Consider the following 23,554-nt stretch of genomic DNA (forward strand, 5'->3'; position numbering starts at 1 on the left):
CGGGGAGGGAGTGGAGCCGGGGGGAGGGGGCGGCCGGGCTCCCTCCTCACCTCCAGCGGGACGCGCCTGTGGGAGCGGGCGGCCCCTTTATTTTGCATAAGAGTAATTCAAGGCAGCGTCTCTTCCTTCCCTCACACCCCCCCTCCCCCGCCACTGGCGGTGTCCCGGCCGCCAGCCCCGCTCTCGGGAGGTCACACAGGGCAGCCGCCGGGCGCTGTGCCGCGCAGGCTGCTGGGCCGCGTAGTCCCCTGCGCGGCCCGGGGGCGGAGTGGAAGGAGGCGCCTGCTCCCGCCTGCTTTTGTAGCGAGCGACAACCGCCCTGGCCAATCCTGCCCCTCTTTTCTGCCGAGTGGCGGCCGCCGTGGCCAATCGCGAGCTCACGTGGGGCCTCTCTGGACGCGGGGGCTGCGAGCGGGGCGTGGGGGCGGTGCCCGCGCTCGCCGGAGGGCGCCGAGGTGGGAGCGCCGGCGGAAGTAACGGTTTGTCATGGCAACCGCCGGTCTCGGGGTGGCGGCGCTTCCCAGGGACTGCCGGTGCGTCGTCTCGGCTCCCGGGGAACTCTTCCCGCTGGGGGATGCCTCGGGTGGGGTTGGAGTCCTTCAGTTTGGCCTCGTCTCTGCGCGGGTTTCCTCGGCGGGCGCTGAGGAGCGGCTGCGGCGCCGCGGGTGTCGCGGTGCGGTGGCAGAGGCGGGCGCTGGTGAGGCACTGGTCTCTCCCGCCGAGCCGCTCTCCGGTGTGGGAAAGCACCGGAATAATAGCGGCGGCGCGGCCGGTGGCACTAACGGAAGCGGGCGCAGCTTGGCAGCTGCCCTCGGGCAGGGTGTGGGCGCTGGGGCCGCAGAGAGCCGAGAGCCAGGCGAAGCGGGCCGGCACCGCCGAGGTCGGGGCGCCCTGCGGGGCCCGTCGGGGTTGCGCCGGGCTCCGGCTGCGGCGCTGCCCCGCCTTTCTGAAAGGCGAGGTGCCTCGGGGCGGTCCCTTCAACCTCGGGCGTCCCTGAGGGGTCAGTGCTGGTCGCCAGAAGCAATATAATGGCCGTATGGTTTTTCTGCCTGTCTCCTCTGTGCTCTTCTTTTTCCTGTAACTTGAAGAGACTACTTCTGAATTTATTTTTTTCTCTCCAAAAGGCTCTGGTTTGTTGAGGACCACACATGCCAAGTTGGGAGAGGAGACCGACAACTCGAGCTGTGATTTTTAGTTAAGTCATACGTAAGGTTCCTTGTATTCCTGTACTGGTTTTATTGCCCCGTGCACTGCATTTGTCTCAACTAGTCAAAGTGTGTGCCTTCCAGCCTGGGTGGCAAACAACCCATCTACAGCATTGGACCACCAATCAGTAAATCCTGTGTATCATTTGTTGCCTTTTGCTGTACGTACTTGGTCCCTAGGATTTGCTATATTATGGTCAACCATACTGATGTAACCAGTTGCAGGTAACACCATATCTTGCCTTATCTGTTGATCTGTTTTGGAACTTGTGTATTGGAAGGAGCCATAGGCCCTCTGTTGCTTGCAAGCAATCACTGTTCTGCTTATAAAGTAATGTAAAGCTTTAGTTACTTGTTTGTGCTATAGTTATTGCACGTATTACAGCTTGGTTGCTGTGTCTTTTTTCAGATCACTATGAAGGCCTTGTATTGTCAGCAGAATTCACCTGGAGAGGAAATGACATTTGTCTTCCAGGAAAGAGTGAGTTCCGATCATAATAGCACTATTAATCATTTGGTGAAAGAAGGGAGTGTGGCTGAATGCCACAAGGGAATTGAAATACCTAACTCTTCTGTAGGCTTAAAAAAGATCTGGTGTAATCCTTGCACATACAGGCAGGTAAATGAAAGTAGGGGAGGTGTATTTTACCATCATCATGCAGCACTTGGCAAGTCCAGTGCTAGATTCCTCTGTGCAGTTTTGGTGTCCATATTTTAAAAATAAGTTTTGTAGGCGTACCAAATGAACCCTGGCTTCATCTGGATTCACATCTCCTGGTTGGATTTTCTGGTCACTGAAAAAGTAGAAATATAACTTGAGAAATTTATCGTGTTTGGAGTGTTCTTACTCTTATGGTTTTTTCCTTCTGCGAGTTCTTTGCTCTTAGTGAGGATTGAGATCACAGTGCAGCCTTTGATAAGTCTCCTTTGTCTAGCTACCTGTTTTCCTACAACTTAAAAGGAACAACACAACAGTTGATGCAGTATGGGCGTCTGAAGAGTAGAAAAATGCTTACGTGGTTTTGAGGATGTGAATCTGTGTTCTTAAATCTCCTATAGGTACAAAATACATTATTATAGGTACCTGTGTACACCTGTGTAACATAGGTACCTAATTATACCTGTGAGCCATATGTCAAAACAGTGTAGTACTGGCGAGAATCTTGCTTGGGTAGCAGTAAGTCCCAGTAGTTAAGCACATCTAATGAACTGCTTGAAGAGAAGGATGCAATGAGATGGGTGATTTTGATGCAACCAAGGTGCGTATTCATGGGGCAGTCTTAGATCTACTTAAACTGATTGTGAAATTGTGCTTTTGCTGAAAAGGTTTGTTCACCTTTCAGCAGCACATTTTTGTTCTCTTCCTTGTAATGGTTTTAGGAATCATGCAGATGTAAGGTGAGATGGATCAGCTTACTTATCCAGGTAAATACTAGTAATTTGTTACAAGTTAGTTCACATCATTGTGATGGCTCCATGATTGCTAGCTCCAACACAAAGGAAGGGATGGGAATATGTAGATGCTGGCAACAGCTGAGCCAGACAGCTCTGGTACAGTCTTAGGTAAGCTAAAGCAGATCTTGAAACTGCACTCCTGTGCGTAGGATTTGTCTGCTTATTTGCCTATTTAAATCTCTTCAGACAGGAACTGATTCTGCAGGTGTCTGTGTAATGACCAGCACTATGGAATCCTCATCTTAAAAAGAAATAAATATTGAAAAAAGTAAGGAAATGGAAAGCTAGGTGGCTGAGGAGACCTTAATATAACAGAAGGTAGATAACGAAAAGCCAGTAGCTTGGATGAAGAATTTGCATAGTGAACCTTCCTTAGGTTTAGCTTGGTCAAGTCATAATAATGACATATTTAAATTATGAAGGCAGGAACCAGTTAACAGCAAAAACATTTCATCATCTCTTTTTGTTCTTAAGACTTGTATTCCTTTATAAAGAAAAGCAAATTTGTTACATGCATTGTAGCAGTACTTAGGTTCACTGAGTTATGCATACCAAAAGGATAGTTCCAAAAGACAATATAATCTTAAATTTACATAAATTACATAAGACTTTTAGAATCTAACTACTTTTTTTTTTTTTAAACCAGAGATGTGGTATTTGTATGTGTTATGGTGGTATATGTATGTGGTACGTGTTCAACTGTTTTGTGGAACAAACAGTGAGAACCCACTTCTGTTTGTTTGAGGAGCAGGAGGTCAGTCTGACTGGCAAAATGCCTTGCAATTTTAAAGCAACAGCATGTGTTTAACTCAGCTGGGGTGAGAAAAAGTTCAGCTCAGTATTCCTTGGACAGAGGTTACTGTTCATGTTGCTAAGCCTAGGAGAAAAGCAACAGCTGTTTCTTGGGAGGAGTTTAAAAAAAAATCAAAGAAAGCTTAAACACTTAAGAATATATCTTAACTTCGTAAGTAGAAACAAAGCGCTCTCTCTGGTTAGTGTTTCACTTTCAATTGCAACAGACATCAACACTGCAGACTACAGTATAACATGGAAATATATGATTTTGCCTCCAGTACCTGAGGTAGCTATTCAACAGCTGTGTGGAGTCAGCAGTCCAGAACTCGACTTGGCTGATTAAATACTTTAAAGTAGCAGTACTCAACTACTTAAAATCATTTCAGATATCAATCCCAAAACCTAAAGCTGAAATAGTAAGGGGAGGCTTCATTAGTACAACACTTTTGTATGTGAGGTGGCCGTCATTTGTCAGACTTAATACCAATTCTTAACACTGCTTTTCTTTGACATCGTCTGGACTACTTGGACATCTACCTCAGTAAGTTTGTCAGTACAGTATGTCAGACATTCATGTCAAAATTCTCTTAAAATTCTCTATCACTCTTGCAATATAGTTTTAATATTAAAGATCTGCTTCCTTCTATTTGTTAGACAGACAGTAGGGGGTAATTACATACTAAAATTGTTTCAGGTAAGTATGTGATATTTAACTTGCAGAAAAAAAAAAGAGAAAAATGTTAGTGTCTGTTGAAGTTTAGTAAGGTCTAGTGGTCAGTTTGTAATAGTAATACACACGTACTCAAAATGGTGTTGTAAATTCGTTGTGCTATCAGTTCCCTTTTCACTGAAAAAAATTCTTTTGTTGTGACTACAAAACAATCTAAAACAAAGACTGTGGAAAAGTCCTTTCAAGAGCTTGAAAGGATCCTACTAGCACATTCATGTTGTATTGTATAATGTAACGTCTGTAAATCTGTCCTAGGAAAACCTTCCTCCTACAAGAGACAACGATGTGAAAGTACAAGTTAGAGCCTGTGCACTGAGCTGGATAGATACAAAGGTATTTGCTTATTTTTTTTATAAAAGCTAGAGGTGTTTACAGTTTCCATTGAAGATCTAAGCCAGGGCCTTAGCCAGTAATTGGCACAATTCCATTTATGCCATCTGAGGATATGGCTTTACTGCTGAGAAAGAGGGCACAGGATTGATGTGGTATTCTTACATATCTCTTGAAATAAAAAGCACCTGTAATTTGGTTCCTAACTTATGGAGAAAGATCAGTTGTCATTTGTGAGTTCTCTTACAGTAAATCCCTTTTATCATCCTCTGCATACTGACTTTAAGTCACAGTTTGGCTTGCCTGTTAATAACTCTCTTTTTTTTTTTTGTATGCTTCTAAATTTACATACAGAAAATCAGTGCAAAGTTTTAATATTAAATGAGGAATGTGTGTAGTTTTTTCCCCCAAATAACATTTTGGCAATGGCCCAACTTTCTTACTGTGAATATCAAACATTGTAAGATGATAATAAATATGCAAATTTTCAGCCTTAGTAAGAATGTTGTAACCTTTATTTTCATTTAGCTTCTGTCAGAAATTAAACTGGAGAAGGAGCTTATACCTGTTGGTCGAGAAATTTCTGGAGTTGTATTGGAAGGTAAGTTAGTAGAATTGTCTTGTGAGGGTATGGAGCAAGAATTAAGGTCTGGTAATCCAGAACAAATAAATACTATTTGTATGGTGACTATGTTTAATAGTAGGAACTATTTGCTTTCTTAATGAGGCTTTTCCTAAGTCAGTAATGATACTGAAATGAAAGTAAAAAAAGGAACTGAACTGCAATTCCTGCATATCTGTTCAGAGTTTAAAAAAATAAAATTGCATGGCAGCTTGCTAAATAAAATATACTGAGATCTTAAGATATTACTTGCACATGCTATAACAATCTTTTTAATTTATTTGTAAAAATTATTTGTTGGAATAGTGAAGACAAAATAATGTTAGGGAATTTCGGCAGTGTTTCACTGACACATCCACCTTTGATGTGTAGTTTAAAGCCTGGATCTTTCAAACACATATACGTGTGTGTACTTGCATGTAACTGTTTGTGGATGGGGTGCCCAAGTTTAGTGAATTAAACATTTGGTTTCGGTATGTGCATATTTAACAGAAAAAAAAAAATTTTCACTAGCAGGGTATATTTTTAGTTTTATGAGCTAGTGATAAACAGTGCTTTCAAATGGATGTTCAATTTCAGCTATAAACATTTATCTTCATATCTTCTTTCATCCTTTTCATATATTCTTCATGAGTTGGAAGAAAGGTGACCTTTTTTCAGCCAGATGATGAAGTGGTGGGTAAGTTAATGCTTGCTTGCCTTATCAACTAACACAATTAGTAATTTTTTTTAATGAATGGCTGAGGTTATAATCACTGCTAAAGCTACAATTAGACATATATTTTTCAATTATTCAACTAGTGTCACATGAATACACTCTTATAAATGAGAATTCTATTCTAAAAGTGTTCTCTTATGGAAGTTTTTTGGTTATAAGAATTGAAGTTCAGGTCCCCAGCTAATGTAATCTGTCATAGTCCTACTGCATTCACCAAATCTTTAAGAATATACACCCGGGTCCAATTAGCCATGTGGAGTGAGTGTTCTAAAGGCAACCATCTGAATACACACATAATTATTTGTATTCACAACACCATCTTGATGTAATTAATACATATCTTTTGATTTCTGTGGATGATACAAAGTCTAGGCTTATATTTCCTGCCTTCTTGAGGATGTTATAAAAATATACTTTTAACTGCTAGTGATGAATCTCCTCTTCAAGCATACTGAAGACTCTTCAGTTTCTTCGAAGTCACATCAATTCCTGTTTGAGTAAAGAAATTAAGAGTGGTCCTAACTTAAATATGCAAGTAGGTTCACCAGTTCTACTGGATTTTCTGAGTTGCCAGAAGCAATGCACGTACTCAGGCATTTTGCTAAATACAAGGCCACATTTAAAAAGAAACACTGATTCAAGATGCTCATTTTCTAGAATCTTCATTTTTACTGCACGTTAGATTTCTTGAAAGTGGACTTGTTTCCCCCCCTAATTTAACCACAGGGAGTCCATGCTTTATGATCCTGTTATGATATTACTGTCAGAGAAGCCCATCAGAAAGGCAGGTGGTAATCACTGTACTTTTTTTGTTTGTTGTTTAAAACAGACTTCCAGTCAAAAATCACACAAAGTGTTCGGGGCTTTTCTTTTCCTGGTAAAACTGTGGCAGACCTTTCATATCATTAGCTTAAATCTCATGGAATAAGATGTGTGATTAAAACTATTTATTCATCACAGAAGATGTAATCCTTACAGTTGGGAATAAATATTCCATTTTATGGGGTACAGAAGCGGCTTTGCTTTGTTCAGTAAAGTAGAACAGTTATGGCCAGGCATTTTCTGGTCTTGCATATGAATTAACTTTGAACTATGAATAGTATCATTATTGTGAACAGTATTTGGTTAAATATCTTACTGACATATGCTGCATCTGTTGAATATTTTAAAACAGTATTTGTGTTTCAATCACCTTCTGTTGTAGCTGAAGGAATACAGTTTCAGTAAGTAGTTAGGGGCGGGGGGGGAACCTCTGACAATATGTCAATGAACCTGAGAGGTCTAAGTGATGTTCCAAGTGGCTGTGGGAGGGTTGGGTGTTTTTGTTAATTAGGACTTCATTCCATTTTTGTTAATTCAAGTATAGAATTAGTAGTTTGAATCAACTGAGCTACTTCAGAGTAAATCTGACATTAAGGGAATGGAATCTCTACTTGGGTCATGAAAGAAGCAGATTCATTTTATCTGAAACTTCTATTGTCTGTGTTTTTTATTCTTCAACACTGAATGTTTGCAAATGCAGGTACAGAAAAGTCAGAATTACATGTATGGAAATGGGAAAATGAAGAAAACAACATTAAATATTTTTAGCCCTAAAAGAAAGAAAACCCACTTCTTTAAATACTGAAATCTCATAGCATTCCCTTTCAAACAGCTGTTGAACCTTATGCATCCAATATAGATGCTGTAAAGACAAAAGATAGGAGTGAAATATTTCTTTTATGGTAAATCTTTCCTAATAAGCACACTTCCCAGTTACGTTGCTGTAAGTTTATACCTAGTTAATGAATGATCAGATTGGAAAGAAAATGAGCTGTTGCCAAATGCTTTGGTTACCTTTGTTTTTAATAACATCAAACTGTCCCAAAATATACAATTGTCATAAAAATATTTTTACTTGAATTTTACAAAAAAGCCTGTCCTTCTATCAAAGAGTATAGTCCTGGTACATACTCCTTATTGAGTTTAAGAGTAATAATATGGTAATACGGCCCTTATTAATGATTCTACTCTTTTTCGTGTAGGAATAGTACTGTGCTCACTGGAAGTACTTGGTGTGTTAAATAATTAATCTATTCCTAAAATCATACCAAGAATTGTTTCTTGCTTTTAAAGTTCTTCTGATCCTTCTTTTATCTTCCAGAGGAGACTTCTTTGTCTATATAATGTATTATCTTATACATAATTGTTTGTTTGGTTAAGAAAAATACAGTAGTAAAACCTCAGGCCAGCCAAAAATCTTTTGTTTTGAGGTACATTCTTGACTTTATTTCAAAGTTACAGTCAGTTTTATTTGTTGCTCTCAGAATCTTTTAGCAATCAACTATGCCAAGTTTCTCATTAAAATAAGTGCAGGGAAAAATATTCTGACAGTTAAATTGGCCTCAAATACTTGGCAACGTGAACCTAAATATAAACGTAACTGTTTAGATTTACTGGTGGTTAGCCACTTTGCGTGTCAGTTCTTCCATATGTCCTGTTATTGAATACATAAATAATCAATGCACAAAAGCCCTATGCTATGTGGAGTATTTCTGACAAGTAAGGTGAAAAATCTAATTTTGTATTTGTATCAAATGCTTGATGTGTATAGCATACGTAAAATAAAGGTCTATACTTCATGTTGGAGCTTCTGTAAGCATTATGAGGTATCCTAAGGGGCACGGTTCTTTAGGATGCCTTATGCCTTTCCCTTAGTATAAGGGTCATGTTTTTGTGAATGGTTTTAGAGACCCTGAAATCAATATGAGTTGACAGCAATGTATAATAACTCCTTGGAGGCTGTCTTGATTGTTAGCAGATAATGTGACTTGTTCCTGAACTTTTGTGTCTGTCAAGAAAAGGAATGTCTTCATGTATTATTCATTCTGTGTTTTGCTTTACCTATAGTAAGATGCTAGAATGCAAACTGGTTTAGGTGCCAAGGCTATTTTAGTTTACTATAAGGAAATTTTTCTTAACACTTGAAATATGATATTGTATTAATCATCAAAATCTGAATGATGCTTTAGGATAGAAGAGATACTTCTTAGGGTCATTCTTTCATACATGTTTATATTTCATATGCTAAATTAAAGGATTAGAGGATGACTTAAGTTACAAAAGTAAGACAGAAGTGATAGTGATGTTGTAAGAAAGTGTGTTCTGTTCTGAGATTCTTGCCGTTCTTGCATTATTTCCTAATTGCACAATAGCTGCTGTAGATAGCCACTTTAGACTTTGTATTTTTCTATAGATAAACCATTGAGAGATTTAGCCAAATTTGCTAAGGATTTTAAGTCAAAGCCTTTGCATTGGTCTAAATGGAGTATAAGATTTGGATGAGAGAAGGGAAAAAGATACTGTTTTACTGAGGATAGAAGGTACATATAGTCAGAAGACTGATTGGCTACCAGAACCTACTGTTCGTGAATCTCCTTCTTTGCCCAGTGGAGGAAAAAAGCACTGTTATGACCAGGATGGTTTTCTTTTTTCTTCTGCCTGTTCTGTGTTTGCTTTCTCTGTCTTCCATGGGTGTTATTTTTTCCTTCAGTTCCTCTTTTCTCTTCCAACTTTTTAAAACTTGCATTCATGCATTCTTGCTTGTTCTGCTTCTTTCTGTCCCTTTTTTGCTGCCTTTGCTAACAACACACGTTATTAGGATGGAAGAGTAGAAGTATCTGTAGTGTGGCTTGGTCTGTGCCCATCTGCAATATGAGAGCTTGATTTTCTTGTTAGCCATGGCTCAGAGTAGAAACAGGAGCACTCATTAGTGTGAGAGCAGTGTGAAATGAGTTCAGACATGACCTGACAAAAATTAAACATACCAGTAGCAAAAAGCACTCAGTAGTGTCCCCATTCTTTCTGTCCTCAACCCCAAAATGCTCTTTGGAGCACGTTTGGAACCCTCTTGTGCACTGTGCCCATAGATATTACAGGTTGTTACCTTGCCAAGTTTTCTTAACCTGTCATAAACCTGACAAGAGGGCAACTGACCAAGTGGGACTAGTAATTTCATTAGGAGCTTGCTTTGGTTATAGTGTATGCTTGTTTGAAATTAAAGGTCTATATTAAATTTTTTTTTCAGGAATTTTGCCCCTGGATTCCGAAGAGTCTGGTCTTTGTGAAGTTATTCTGGTTCATGAGCATTATTTGGGTATGTAGTTCATATATTTTACTAATACTTACATTTACTCTATCTTTAGACTTCAGTTTAGCTTTTCTAATAGGGAGCTAATTAACTTGGACCTCTGGGCAAACTTATTCTGTACAACAACATTCAGACATTCTGTCTACTCCACCTGTTCATAGAACCTTTGAATACTATGTACTCTCAAGGGCTTTATCTTTGCTGTTATCATTCAATGGGTTAATGTTTTGCCTAAACCACATAAGCTGACTCTCTTTTTCTTAACCCCGCCCCCCATTCTTACTTCCCTTTTTGTTGCTTCATTGTCTTTCTACTTTTTCCTCACCTCATCTGTCACAAAATTAAATGAGAAGTTTGCTTTTTTCCTCACTTTGACTCAATTTAGGAATATCACTTGTGCCTGGACTAACAGATGGGATAAAATTAGCAGAATAGAAGCTGGAGAAAAGAATTTTCAGGGAATGAGGATAGGGGAAAACCTAGTATTGAAACATTCTTTTCAATTATTGTGAGTTTCTAGTTTCCCCCTTTCTGGGTAGAGAGTGCTTTAATGTGTAGAATACTAAATTTGGAAATCTCTGTGCTTCTGCCAACAGTTTGTTGTGTTACTTTGAGCAAGCTACTCTTTTGCTCAAATTAGTTTGTATTGTGTTTCTGTGACTGTCCATGAATTCAACCTGTGTAGTTATGAGGTGACTGCTTTAAATTTGTTTGTACCAAAACCGAATCCCTACTTTTATTGTGTAAAATATCGTAAAACATCCTCTCCATGTTTTTTTTAATATATATATGAGAGGCAAACAAGTATTATTTATGTTGACTTGTTTGAAGATGAAATCTTCCTGACTAGCTATGACAATTTTTGCAAAATAGGTCATGGACTCATGGAGATGAAAAAGTAAGGTTTATTCTTTCTAACACTTAAAAGTACAAATCAAGCAAAATGAAATGTAGATGTCTGTGCTGCCTTATCACTATTTACAGTAACTATAGGCAGAAAATATTTCTGACTTTATATCACCTTCAGTAGCTTACTTTGTGCTAAGTAGTATGAACTAGCACACAAAGTGATGATGCTGGTAATGATCCCTAGAATTCTTTTCCAGCACACTGATAAATGATCCCAGGTGATCGCATTGCTTATGTTGTTTTATAGGTTCCCCAATTCAGGCTAAACTGTCAATCCTTATGCTTAAAGGGACAGACCAAACTTTTCCAGTCTTACCTTTCTAGAGTGCCTCAAGAGGATTGTGCTTACTTAGTTAAGTTCTATGCTAGACTCTCAGCTGGGCAATGATGATTTTCTAGCTTAGTATCAAGGTCTCTGCTAAATCATGTAAATTGCTTACAGTAAAAATGGTGTTTGAACTTGTGAATTCTAGTTAACAGAGTACTTCATTAACGTTATCTCCCCAGGCTTTTAAGTGTGGATAGAATAGGAAAACTGTTAGTGTCTTGTAGGTAGAGACAACAGAAAACAGAGGTGACAAATAATGTTATCATGACCTTTATCTCTCTTAAAGTGTGTTATAACCTCCAGAAGCTGTTTATACCAATGGATTATGAAGTAGAAGATTCTAACTTATAGAGAAAGAGAATTAGGAACTCATGAGTTGGAACTCGCATTGTATGTTCTCTGTGTCAGAATTATTTTTGTGAAGAGACCTCTTCAGATAATTTCTGTCAGGAGGTTATGGTAGGAAGTGTGTCTTTTTTTCTTTTTTCCTGTTTAAATACTGTATTTGTATTTGAACTTGCTCACAAGAGTGCTGCAGAAGCAAACTGATTATTCTTGGAATGACAATTGCCTCTTCCAGTTTGACCCTATGTAGCTGACCTAATGCTGCCATGAGCCACAAACATTGCAGTATTGCCTTTGTGAAACAGATCATAATTACACCTGTAGATGATATGACTTCTATAATTTTCTTTCATGTTTTAGAAATCGATGAAGTCTAAAAAATCCTTATGAGTGAAATGTCAGGGACTTGCTGTTTTTTCCCATCTCTTTTGTTTGTTTGTTTGTTTTTTCCCCAAACTTAGTTCGTAAACCAGAAAAAGTTTGTTGGGTTGAAGCGGCTGGGACTGTTCGTGATGGTGTCCGAGCATATACAGCTTTACACTACCTTTCCCAAGTCTCTCCTGGAAAAACTGTCCTTGTAATGGATGGAGCAAGTGTAGGTAACAACTGTGCAATAGTAACAATTTCAGAACAGAATGTTTACCTCTGCCATAAATAACCGTCTTATCATCAGAACAATTGGATTTCTTACAACATACTAAACTTACAAGCCTTGTATTTTTCTCCTGGCAGCACCCTCAACTTAATGCATTAATAAGAAAGGCCCTCCCACGTAAGATACTGAGCCAAGAATACAGTCCTTTACATGTTGTATGGGTAGTGAAGAGAGGTAGTTCTTTTCTGGTGATTTACATTGACAGTTTTACCCTAAGCCCTCAGGTATAACTGGAGGAAAGTGCCTTAACTTTTTATTCTTTTCCCACCACTGCTTTTTAACTTCTCTTAGATATAAATAATTTCATTTGCATTACTGCAATCTTTATTGCTAATGAAGATGTGGAGCTTGCCTCAGCCAAGATTCATTAATGTAAATGTGGCTGGGGCTTTTTCCTTGGGAGCACTTCTTCCTTCAACAAGCAAGCAAGCCCAAAGCTACATGTTAAAATTGCAGTTATGGCACTTGCGTTATTTAAAGTAGAATGTGAGGTATTTTGTTGAAGAGGAGAGCTAGTTAATTACTGAAAGTTTGTTCAGAGCTTCCCAGTCAATGAAAAGACTTTTTTTGGCCTCACTTAGAACAGAAGCAGATCTATGAAATATTAAAATTCTTGGTTCAGATGTGTTTTACTGAAGGAGTAAGTTCATTTCTGGATACTCTCCTGACTTCTCCTGAATGTCCTTTGCAGTATAATCTTTCTTAAACAGCATCAAATTGTTGCTGTAAAAAAATTGATCTACCTTTTTTCTTCTGCAGCCATTTGGTACAATAGCTATTCAGTTAGCACAACATAGGGGAGCTAAAGTAATCTCTACTGCATACAGTCTTGAAGATAAGCAGTACCTGGAGAGACTTAGACCTCCTGTGGGTAAGTTATATTCTTCAGTGCTAAAGTTTACGCTAAAAAATGTCTCAAAATATTTTTTTTCTTTTTATTCTAGAGACTTATTTCAGTAGCTGAAAACTGAAATACAAATTTATAAATAGTCTAATTAAATAGTTTTAAAATTTATTCTGTACTCCATAGGTATTTAATTTCTGTTTTAGGTGTATTTAATGGCATTTTTATTCTTCATTTAAATTGTAATGACTGTCTCTCAGTATTTTCCATCTCACAGAATAGTGCTTGAGTGCTAGCTTTTGGCCTAACTACTCAAGAAGTCTTTTCATTTTATAAAATTGTTGCTTGTGAAAAAGAAGAAAGCATTACTAAATCACCAGTATCACAGTATGTAATCTAGGTACCTGAGCCAGAGTTCAGATGTAATCATATACTTGAGATACAGTAATCATCAGACTCAAATTACTTCTAATAGTATTTTATCAAGCTGTGTGGCAGCTCAGTTTCAAGTACTGTCATAACTGCAGCTGGATGTTCAAAGGCTCTGCATTTTCCTATTTTCTAAATGAGCTTTGCATTAGACATAATAGTTGCATTCATCTATGACTTCTTCCATTTCTTCCCTTCGATACTGAAGTTTTCTGGGGTTTTTCCCTCAAAGTAACAGTGCTATTTGGACCATGGGAAAATACTCAACGTAGAAGCTACTAGCATCTTTCATGATCAAACTTTTTTCTTATTTTGATGCTGCAGAGTGGAGGAAAGTAGAATATGTCTTTATTCAGACACTTTTAAAATAAAGGATGGCATTGCAAAGTCCAGTTTGATTGCAGTCCATGAACTTTGCTGTGCAATGAACACAAGGTTAAAACTAGTGTATGGTATTTCCTCCTCAAAATGCAAAGACTGCAACAGTATAATCACCAAGTTTATTTTTCAGTGTATGATTTTTGTTATCATTCAAAGAAGTATACGTAAGAGTAGCTGTGTCCCTTATAAGAATGCTGTTGTGGGGGAAAGCATTGTGTAGTCAGTTATCACGTCTACATATATTACAGTTGCATCAATCAAAATATATATGGGCTAAGTTGAGATCTGATTAAAAAGATTATGTCAAGGTTAACTGTCCCTGACCGACTCCTTTCTCCTTTGTTGTTTTGCATAATAATATTGTTAGCAATCTTGGCTTTCCAAATGGAGAATTAGAGCAGTTTTCAAATCTCCTCTCTTGCTCTTAGTGACTCACTGAAACCGGGCATTGCTGATATGCAGGTGCACATAGTATTGTCCTTGTGTTCTCCCTGCTGGCTCAAGAACAGTAAGCTAGCAGAGGGACGAAATAAGCCAGAGAGTTGCTCTTCAGACACAGAGAGAACAGAGTTCTTGTCAATTTTAATTCCTTTCTGGCTCCCAAGAACAGAACTGGCAGTGGAAGCACAGAGACAACACAGTGTGCATGTGCATTCTGGGGCTGCACGTTCACACACATCTGCAGCATTGGGGAGTGATTCACTTCCAGCCTACCAAGTGAGTATTTAGCTCTTCCAGTAGTGGCTTTGGAGTGCTGATAATGCAGCAGGAAGTGGAGTGCTGTGCAGAGGTTATTACACAAGAGCAGGGAGACAGACATTTTTGCTGTCTGACCTTAACAATCTTCAACAGGGAACTGCAAGGTTTTGTGTTGGGAATGTAATCATTTCTTCTAAGACCTGGCAGATTTATTTCTGTAGATTTTTATATTACCTCTATTTTTTTGCAACTTCACGAAAAAGCTATTTTCTCCTTTTCTTATTTCAGAAGTCTTTTTTACTGTAATAGTAGACATTACAGACATCAGAACATAAAGCATTTTTGTGAATGCTGTTGATATGTAGAGGTTTGATATACCAGCTGTTGCAGGGTGAAAGAGTAAATACAAAAGACCTTAAACCTTGCTTTGTAATATTTTATGGGTATATTTTGCTAATGATATGAAAACTTTATTAGCCAAGAAAGGACTTTGCAATTAATTTGATTATCATAGTCCTGTCAGCACATATTCATATGACTTCGGGTTGCTTGGTGTATTTACTTTTTGCTGGCATTTTTAAGTTATATGAATGTTAATATAAAATAAGTGCTCTAAGTAACCCAAGCGTAGCTAGCTATATCTATGCTGGCTCCTAATGTCTGTTGGTGGAGGCTTCTTCAGTTTTGTGCTTGTTTAGTGTTTTCTTTGTTTAGTTTTTAGCAAGAGTCTATCAGTTGCCAATGAAGAGCAGTTTGTGTTATCAGTGTATAGCATAACTAGCTGCTTCATAAAATGGCTGAAATAACCATCTTTTGTAGTGAAAAGGCCATTGCATATATTGCTCATTTATGTGCTTGTTTTATAGCAATAGGAGTTTCGTTTAGCAGTTTGGCAAATATTTGTGGAACATAAACATTAGGGGAAAAAAATTTAATGCAACTGTACCTCAAATAAAGAGATATAACCTGGGTACAGCATTAAGAAGAGAAACAGTTTGAGTGTAAAGGCAAAAAGCCACTGTTTCTGCGATTTGGGTTTTTTGTTTTGTTTTTAACAAATATGATTCCAGTGCCTGAAGTAGAAGTTCCTGTTAATGTTTAAGGATTCATATTTAGACCAACAGGATGGGGTCTTTGCATGTCTCCAGTAATCTCTGGAGTAAATATAATAATAGTATGAAGGAGGGGATTATAATAAATTTTGAAATTTTAACGCCTATATGTCAGACTAGAGACACAATATTACATAAATAATGTGATGAGTTTCTGTTGGAGAACAGGAGAATAAAATACATATACACACATATATATTTCTTCTGTTCCCTAGGTTACCCCCTTCTTTTTTTTTTTTGTTTGGTTTGTTGTTTGGTTTTTGGTTTGTTGGTTGGTTAGTTTGCAGTTGGTTGTTTTGGGTTGGTTTTTTTTTTCCTTTAAAACCAATGTTGAGCTTTCAGGGGATACGTTTCTGGTAAGAACTCATCAGTGATTTAATGGCTCTCTTGAACATGTTCAATAAACCAAGTTGCAGATCTTTTGTGTGACAGTTTTTAAACTCTGTAGTTGAACTTACTGGGTGAGACTAAACTCTGGTAGCAAGTTGTGGAAATATTGATATTTCTACTTCTCACCAACAGTGAACAGAGAAACGGAAACCTTTTTGCCAGTCAGAATAATGTTACTTTAGAAGTTGTGCAAGTCACAGAAGAAGAAACTGAACTAATTTACAAATGTTTTGTGCGAATTTTTGTATAAATGACAAAGGATTATAGAAAATTACATTATCATTTGTTGCACAGCCTTTTCCACAGTGCAGAGATATTGTTACAACGTTTTGCTAGGAAGAAAATTGAATAGGATTTTGATGAGTACTTCTTGAAGTATTGTATTAAGTAACAAAACTGGAAATTTTTACTAAACAAATCAGAAAATAGACAAACTGATTAAACTGTTGCCTTTCTTTTTGATAGTCAGCCTTTGGGTCTATTAAATCAGAATTATTCTCAAAAAGTGAAACTATTTGCAGAAACTTTATACCATGTCAAATTGCCATGTTAGGAAAAACCTTTTAACTTCTTGACTGAAGAAACTAATAAGAAAAGGATATTATGGGGTTTTATTTGCATACAGGAAATGTGACTACCATTATTAAATTAATGTGACATCTCTATTAAATTATGACCATGTGTGTTCTCTTTAGCCAGATAATTTGACTTCAGTGAAAAAATTGAATGATTGACCTAAGAATTTGAATGCATCTTATGATTTGATTGGAAGGGGGAAAAAACCAAACCAAACCAAAAACAAAAACAAAAAAAACCACAACAAAAACCCAAAGCATTAACTGAGTATATGTTAATACTTTTCTTAATTTTTTTGCAATTTTTCTTCTCCCCTTCCTTCCCACCCCCCATGATTAAATTCAAGAAGGTATACGGCAGCCTTTAGTGGGTAAGTACACGTAGAAAATTTGAGTTTAATCCATTATGCTTTGAAAATGTACCTCCAAATTTATTTGACATTATTTCAGTTATCATTTTGCTGAGAAGTCTTTGGCCTGGTAGTTTCTGAATGTTTGTTCTCATTATTATGAAACAAAACTAAAAAACTTAGCTGCTACTTCTCTGCCCTAGTTATTCCTGATTCTGTGGTTTATCTTTATAACCATCTATAAATACAGTGTTATAGATATATGAGAACAAAATGTATTAGTGACTTTCAGTTCAGAAATATTTCAAGAGGATATGTAAATGCTTCCATCTAAATATCTATTTAATGACCCAGAGAGCCATTTAGAGGTTAAAAACATCATGCAGAAAGTAATATATTAATAAGTTTATCCATGCTGTGAGATAAGTTACTACGCGTTGTTTTAAAGAAAAGATGGATATAGTAAGATTAAAAGACTTGCTGGACTCATAAGAATAGTCAAGTCAGTGCCTTGTAAGTGACTGAATTTATTGCATTTTTACATGTTTACTTCTGACTTGCACTGGGAGACAGGGCTCCATGCCAGGGAGAATAGGTTTTTGTTTCCCTCTATGATGTGGAAGCAAGAGATGGGCTCTGCAAGGGAGAGTAGAGTAAGGGAAGAAAGCTATGCTTGCAAAACTCTCCCAAAGCATTACTGCTATGGTTATTTGATAGATAAAATTTGAAAGTTGGGAGATGTGAAATAAGGTGCCTCCTTATCTTTTGGCCACTCTCTTTTGCTTCAATAACATGTCTAGTCACTCCAGAACTTGCTGTTTTTGAAGGTGCTTTTAGAAAAGAAGAATAGCAAAGAATGAACTTACTGAAGGTTTTCTAATTCTTATAGTGGCATACTTTATCCTTTTTGGCCTAAACAGACTTGTGAGTTTTACTTCTGCATTAAGCTAATACATATTTTTTGGTGTTGATCTTGCACTGTATTGGGAAGTGAAAAAAAACTATTGGTGAGTTTTTTTGACTTAGCTGCAAAATTGCTTGCAATACTTTCAGAAACTAAAAACTTTCTGTTCTGCTCTGAATGGAAACTCTACATTTTTTTTTTATTGTAGTTAACCAAATGTAATGCTTTTTCTAGCTCGAGTGATAGATGTGTCAAATGGAAAGATAGATGTGGCAGAAAGCTGCTTGGAAGAAACGGGTGGCCTGGGAGTGGACATTGTTCTAGATGCTGGAGGTATGTAACCGATGAAAATCGGTCTGCAGAGCACCATTAGGGTTTTTTTTAAATTATTTTATTATTATTTCCAAGTAATATAGGTGGAGGCTGCATCACCTCAAACGATTACATTTAGTTGCTTGTTCTCATGCAATTTTATGTATGTATCTTTATTCAATAGAACTCCTTAAGATCTCTTTAAGATCTCCTCATATCACCCTCTAGTGGAAACATCTAATACTGTTAGTCATCTGCTAAATTTGTCTGAAATTCTCCTCTATATGAAACTGAAAAGAAAAAAATGTGTTTAAAGAGTAGAGCTGTGACATCATTTATGCTACCGTATTTCAATATAAAAATTACACCATAATCGCCAGTACTGTCAACCTGTATTCTAAAACAATTGGAATAGTTGAAAACTTGGAAGTTGCTATTTTTAGCTAAAATAATTGAAGAACTTCTTAGAGTTCCACTGAAATGTGTCGAAAGAAACATATATTGAATTTCCTAATCGTCTACTTTCTCAGATATTCTCATGTGACTAACAGCCTAATTTAATTGTAGTGCTGTTCCAGACAGCTGTCTTTCATTGTATTCACATGCATATATTGCAACTCATTTGTATCTGAAGACGTAGGACTGTAAAGAATCCCAAGATATGTGGTTTTCAGTACACGAAGAGATGGGCATTTCATTCTGAACAGAATTTTCTTCTGAGCTCAAATGAATTTGTTCTCCCCACCCCCCAGTGAAATTATATAGTGCTGAAGATGAATCAACTTCAAAATCACAGCTGCTGCCTCATAAGCATGATATCATTACTCTTCTTGGTGTTGGGGGTCACTGGATAACAACAGAAAAAAATCTCCAGGTAAAGATACTGTGTCAGTAAGTTAGTTTGTACCACAGTGTATATATATATGTGGATGTGTCTGTGAGTTTCTGTCATGACCGAACAGTTCCCCACTGTTAATTAATATCAGTTTTCACTTAAGAAAATTTTCACATCCAGAAAATGGGAAGTATACAGCATTAATAATAAATGTTTTTATTTTCCTTTGGGGCAATTTTGGGCTGTCTTCTTGGACATGATAGTAAGTTAATAGCTTGGCTGTACTGACATTTTAAAGGACCTATTTTTTTTGGCTCAGGGTATTAAACAGTTTGACAAGACAGAAAAGTATCATTTAAAGCTGTAAATATTACAAATTTGCTAAGTTTTAAGAATGGCTGAGGGGTGGTTTTTTGTTTGTTTTAACCATCTATATAAAATAACCATGTAACCTTTATTTTTTTATAGGAAAGTATAACTAAATAACATTTTTCTTCAATTTGTTTAAGCTGGATCCTCCAGATAGCCATACCTTGTTTCTTAAAGGAGCCACAGTCTCCTTTCTGAATGATGAGATATGGAACTTGTCCAATATACAGCAAGGGAAGTATCTCTATATCCTTTTGATGGTCATTTTGAATACTGACTGCTAATACGAGTGGATGGAAATATAACTGAGAAACCAACTAATAGATTTTCTTCTACTCAGTCATGTAACCACAGGCTTAAAGGTCAGCACAGTTAAGCATACAGTGTAACTAAAATATAACATACACTCATGTTTTAAACCAGTCTCTGCATTCCTTCTAAATATACATCTCTATGTGCTTCATGAAAAGCAGTGCTGAAATAGAAAACACACATTCTGGAGAAAATGCAGTATTTTGGTTCAAGATTGAACCAATTAATTGAATATTTGATTCTATAAGTTTTTATATTATGCATATGACATTCTGAAATTATTTTTTTTGTTCTTTTGGGCAGTAGGTGCATCACCTGTAAATCTTAATGCAATCGGTTTAACTGTAAAAATTAAAATATTTTGGCTTCATAACCTTTTCCTTATAGGCAATGTTATGTACATTAAATTTATTGAGCAAAGATGTGGGTGTGGGAAGAGGAATACCTCCTTCATTTGCATTACCTACATTTGGTCTTAAGCAGCTGGACTCTGAGCTTTCTACTAGCATAACAGTTTTCAGTGGATCGGTTCCAGTAATGGAAGCTTTGTCTGTTACGGCTTTAAGGACCCTCCCTGTTCTGTACTGCACTGCAGATTATGAGATCTGCTGAATCACTTTTGCAGTTTAGCAGAATGGCAGAGGCAGGTGAGGATTAAGTCATTATATTTGTGAAACGACTAACTGTACTGCAAGGAAGCCCTCCCCTCCTCCACTAAACTGCAAAGTACATTAGGCAAGGTCAGGAACACTAAGGAAATATTTATGGGATGTGGATTGTCATGAATTGTTTTGGAGTTTGGTATTTTTGTTGAATGCATACTGAGTAGTTACCCACATAAAAAGTAAGCTGACTAAACAGTAAGATTTCTTATATTGTCTCCTGGGGTATCTTTAATAACCACAGCACGTTTTATCACAACAGGCTTTAAAGTTGAAAGGAGAAATCTGTTTTGGTTTTGAGGATTTTTTTGGATCTGTGTATCTTGTGAAATTCTTGAGCATATGGCATTAATATCATCTGAAGAAATCACAAGGTGATCGCTTTTTAAAACGGCTTGAGCTTCAAATATTAACCAGATTGCTCTTAAAATGAAGGAAGGAACATCATTTTTTGAGCTGTATATAAAGACTCATCTGTTGCATTGTCATGAGTGTTAGTCATTAACTCAAAAGATCCCTTACAGACATGTAGTGGTGCTCCAAGAATTTACAGACTCTACTATGTTCCCAACTTTATTTTTACTGCAGATGTCTATATGAATAGTAGGGATAGTTAACTGGTACTGGTAAGTCCGTCATCTTCATTCTGCACAAAAAATGCAACTGCTGTTCTGATTGATTAATGTTGTACTAGTACGGGCTGCATTTGTCAATCTTAACCCTTTTGCTTTATTTTTCGAAATTCTGTTTTCCATATGTCATTTCTGCATACTATTTCAGGAAAGGAGGTTTCTGATATATAAACAAGTGCATAAATCTGATATAGAGATTGGAATTAAGGTTAATTTTCATTTTGCCTTCATTCTGCTGGTTTTGTATCAATACAGGGCTCTTGCCAGCAAATGTGATTATAGAAAGATGTATCTGTAGATACGTTGCTACCTTGACAGTCCTCTTAGATACCCATCTTAGAAGATATAATGGAGAAATTATCAAGTAGCATTTTCAGGTGAGAAATGTGATTTTTTTTCTTTCTTTCTTTTTTTTATTTTTTTTTAATTCAGTATTAGAGTAGAAGACTCTTGCCAGCGCTTTACTGCATATTTATATTGGGATGCTCAGGAAAAGATGCCTCACATTGTTTACATAGAGCAGTTTATTACAAGCAGAAATAGACCATATAGCAGGCTAAGCACAAGGAAATTTGGTAAACCCCATGATTATGCTGTATGTCAAAATTTAACAGAGGCAGCACATTCTTTTCTTGGTGGAGGAAGAGCATATGTCTGGCTGCTCTGCATCTGATTGAGAAATGGTGTTGGCTGTAAAAGATGGTAGGTCTGTCATACTCTTCTGAGAAGAGTGACAGCTTCGCTAGATATGAAGACTCACATAATAAGGTGGGAATGGAAGATCCTTTCACTTAATGCAGGGTAACTGTATTTCTGTTGACCAAAAGCCTCATCACTACCACCTTTTTTTTTTCCCCCTCCTTTTTTTCCCCTGTAAGAAGGATATCTTTTAATTAACTTCTGTTTCCTGTTTGCTTTAGGGCTCTTCCCATTTTCTGTGAACCCAAGCAAAGCTGTAAAACTTTTATTTTGTTTAAGGAATAAAGTTTACATAGTGAAAGTAAAGTCTATAGCAGTAGTCCTGCAATATATCTGTTGATCTGTGCATGCTCACCAGACACTTCTGATGTATTGTTCCATTTTAGGCCTCAGCTGGATGAACCAATCCCATTGTATGAAGCCAAAGTTTCTATGGAAATAGTTCAGAAGAATCAAGCAAGAAAAAGACAAGTCATCCAGTTCTGACACACAATTTCCTGATTTCTAAGCCTGTGGAAGATAAAGAAACATAATGTATTTGAGAAGTAAATTAGTGTACACTTTCAAATAATTCTGTAACCACAAGTTGAAGATCTTTTGTACCTCAGCACAAATGGTCTGTGAAGCTCCTGTGACTTAAGGGTGGGTTTTTTATCCACTTGAGCAGAATGTTCCCATCAGCAAATTCTAAAGAGGCAGTCTTGACATACCAATCTTGTCTGCCCTGCCCCAATTACAAATGTCAGTAACATCTACAGGCAACCTCAGTTGCTGTTGTTTTTCAACCATAAGAAATTAAAGGGAAAAAAAAAATCTGGTGTTTTTTATTAGTCCTCCCTTCTCCAGCCCCTACCAATAGTCATCTTAATATTTACCTTTTGCTGTTGACTGCATTGAGACTGAGCACTTCCTGCGGTACATTTAAAGTCTTTAATCCACATTTTAAATTGTTATTTAATAGAAAGACAGGCAAAACCATCAGAACTGGCAAGGATGCAAGAGGGGAAGGATATGGTACTGACAGTAAGAGTTCTCCCCACAGATAATTTTCTTCTTTTTAGCAAAGAGGCAGCGAACCTAGTAAATCTAGAGTCGTTAAGCTGATATGATTGTGTCATTCAGATGTTTGAGGCACTTTATGTGTCTTGTTACTGTAATGTTAGCTTTGATATCTTTCCAGTAAGACCTTCCTATGCTGTGCACTTCCACTTCCCCTCTTTTAACCTCAGTCCTATGCCTAGCACTGCTCAAATCTGTTTATCCAACATTCTCCATTACTGTGAACCATCTGCAAATCAGCAGTATGGAAGGAACTGCTGGTTTTCTTTCTTCAAAGCATGTGGCTTCCTACTTGCTCTTAGTTGAGAGCAAAAGTATTTTTTCTGTTCAGCTGTGCTATTCATTTTCACTGTGTGGATGGCTCAAACAGTAGACACTAGCACTTTAAACAGTGTAGGAAGTTGGAGCATTTGAGTGAAAACTGATTATCTAGAACCATGATTAATCTATCTTCTATCATTCACTGGACTGGTAGTAGGTTCTTGATAAATGATGCAAGGGAAGCATATAAAGTCATGAGTAAATTTTATTTTACTACTAATGTGATGTAATGCAGCCTTGAAAATAACTGATGCTTTTACGCATGTGTGTACACACACGTCTAAAGCATGTGAATCCTCTGTTAGTTTGACATTTATTCTGAAGCTTTGTACCCAGCTGCTTTTTTTTTCCCAGGTTCATTTGAGTTTAAATGTTTACAAAACAAAGTAGATCAGAGGAAACAAAGTAAGAGTTTAAAAATAAGGTTCAATAAAACAGGCACAACCAC

The 23,554-nt window shown here is 37.3% G+C and overlaps 1 protein-coding gene across 10 annotated transcripts; it reads left to right on the forward strand.

The window, feature by feature from the left end:
• Positions 1-412: 412 nt before the first annotated feature.
• On the forward strand, positions 413-23,495 carry CRYZL1 (crystallin zeta like 1). Of its 10 annotated transcripts, none has more exons than XM_075033777.1 (15): positions 413-479; positions 1,125-1,206; positions 1,615-1,686; positions 4,441-4,518; positions 5,044-5,116; positions 5,772-5,816; positions 9,922-9,990; positions 12,028-12,161; positions 12,981-13,092; positions 16,999-17,022; positions 18,140-18,238; positions 18,970-19,091; positions 19,562-19,667; positions 21,359-21,404; positions 22,113-23,476. In XM_075033777.1, exons 3-15 carry the CDS (start codon positions 1,621-1,623, stop codon positions 22,210-22,212), a joined length of 1,074 nt encoding a protein of 357 aa, XP_074889878.1. In that variant the 5' UTR covers positions 413-479; positions 1,125-1,206; positions 1,615-1,620; the 3' UTR covers positions 22,213-23,476. The 10 variants fall into 10 exon arrangements, with proteins under 10 accessions (XP_074889878.1, XP_074889886.1, XP_074889887.1 ...); XM_075033785.1 differs by having other exon boundaries at positions 419-533; positions 19,562-19,653; positions 21,281-21,404; positions 22,113-23,495; XM_075033786.1 differs by having other exon boundaries at positions 419-533; positions 21,355-21,404; positions 22,113-23,484.
• Positions 23,496-23,554: the final 59 nt, after the last annotated feature.

The sequence above is a fragment of the Buteo buteo genome, chromosome 8 (assembly GCF_964188355.1).
Source record: "Buteo buteo chromosome 8, bButBut1.hap1.1, whole genome shotgun sequence".
Lineage (NCBI taxonomy): Eukaryota > Metazoa > Chordata > Aves > Accipitriformes > Accipitridae > Buteo > Buteo buteo.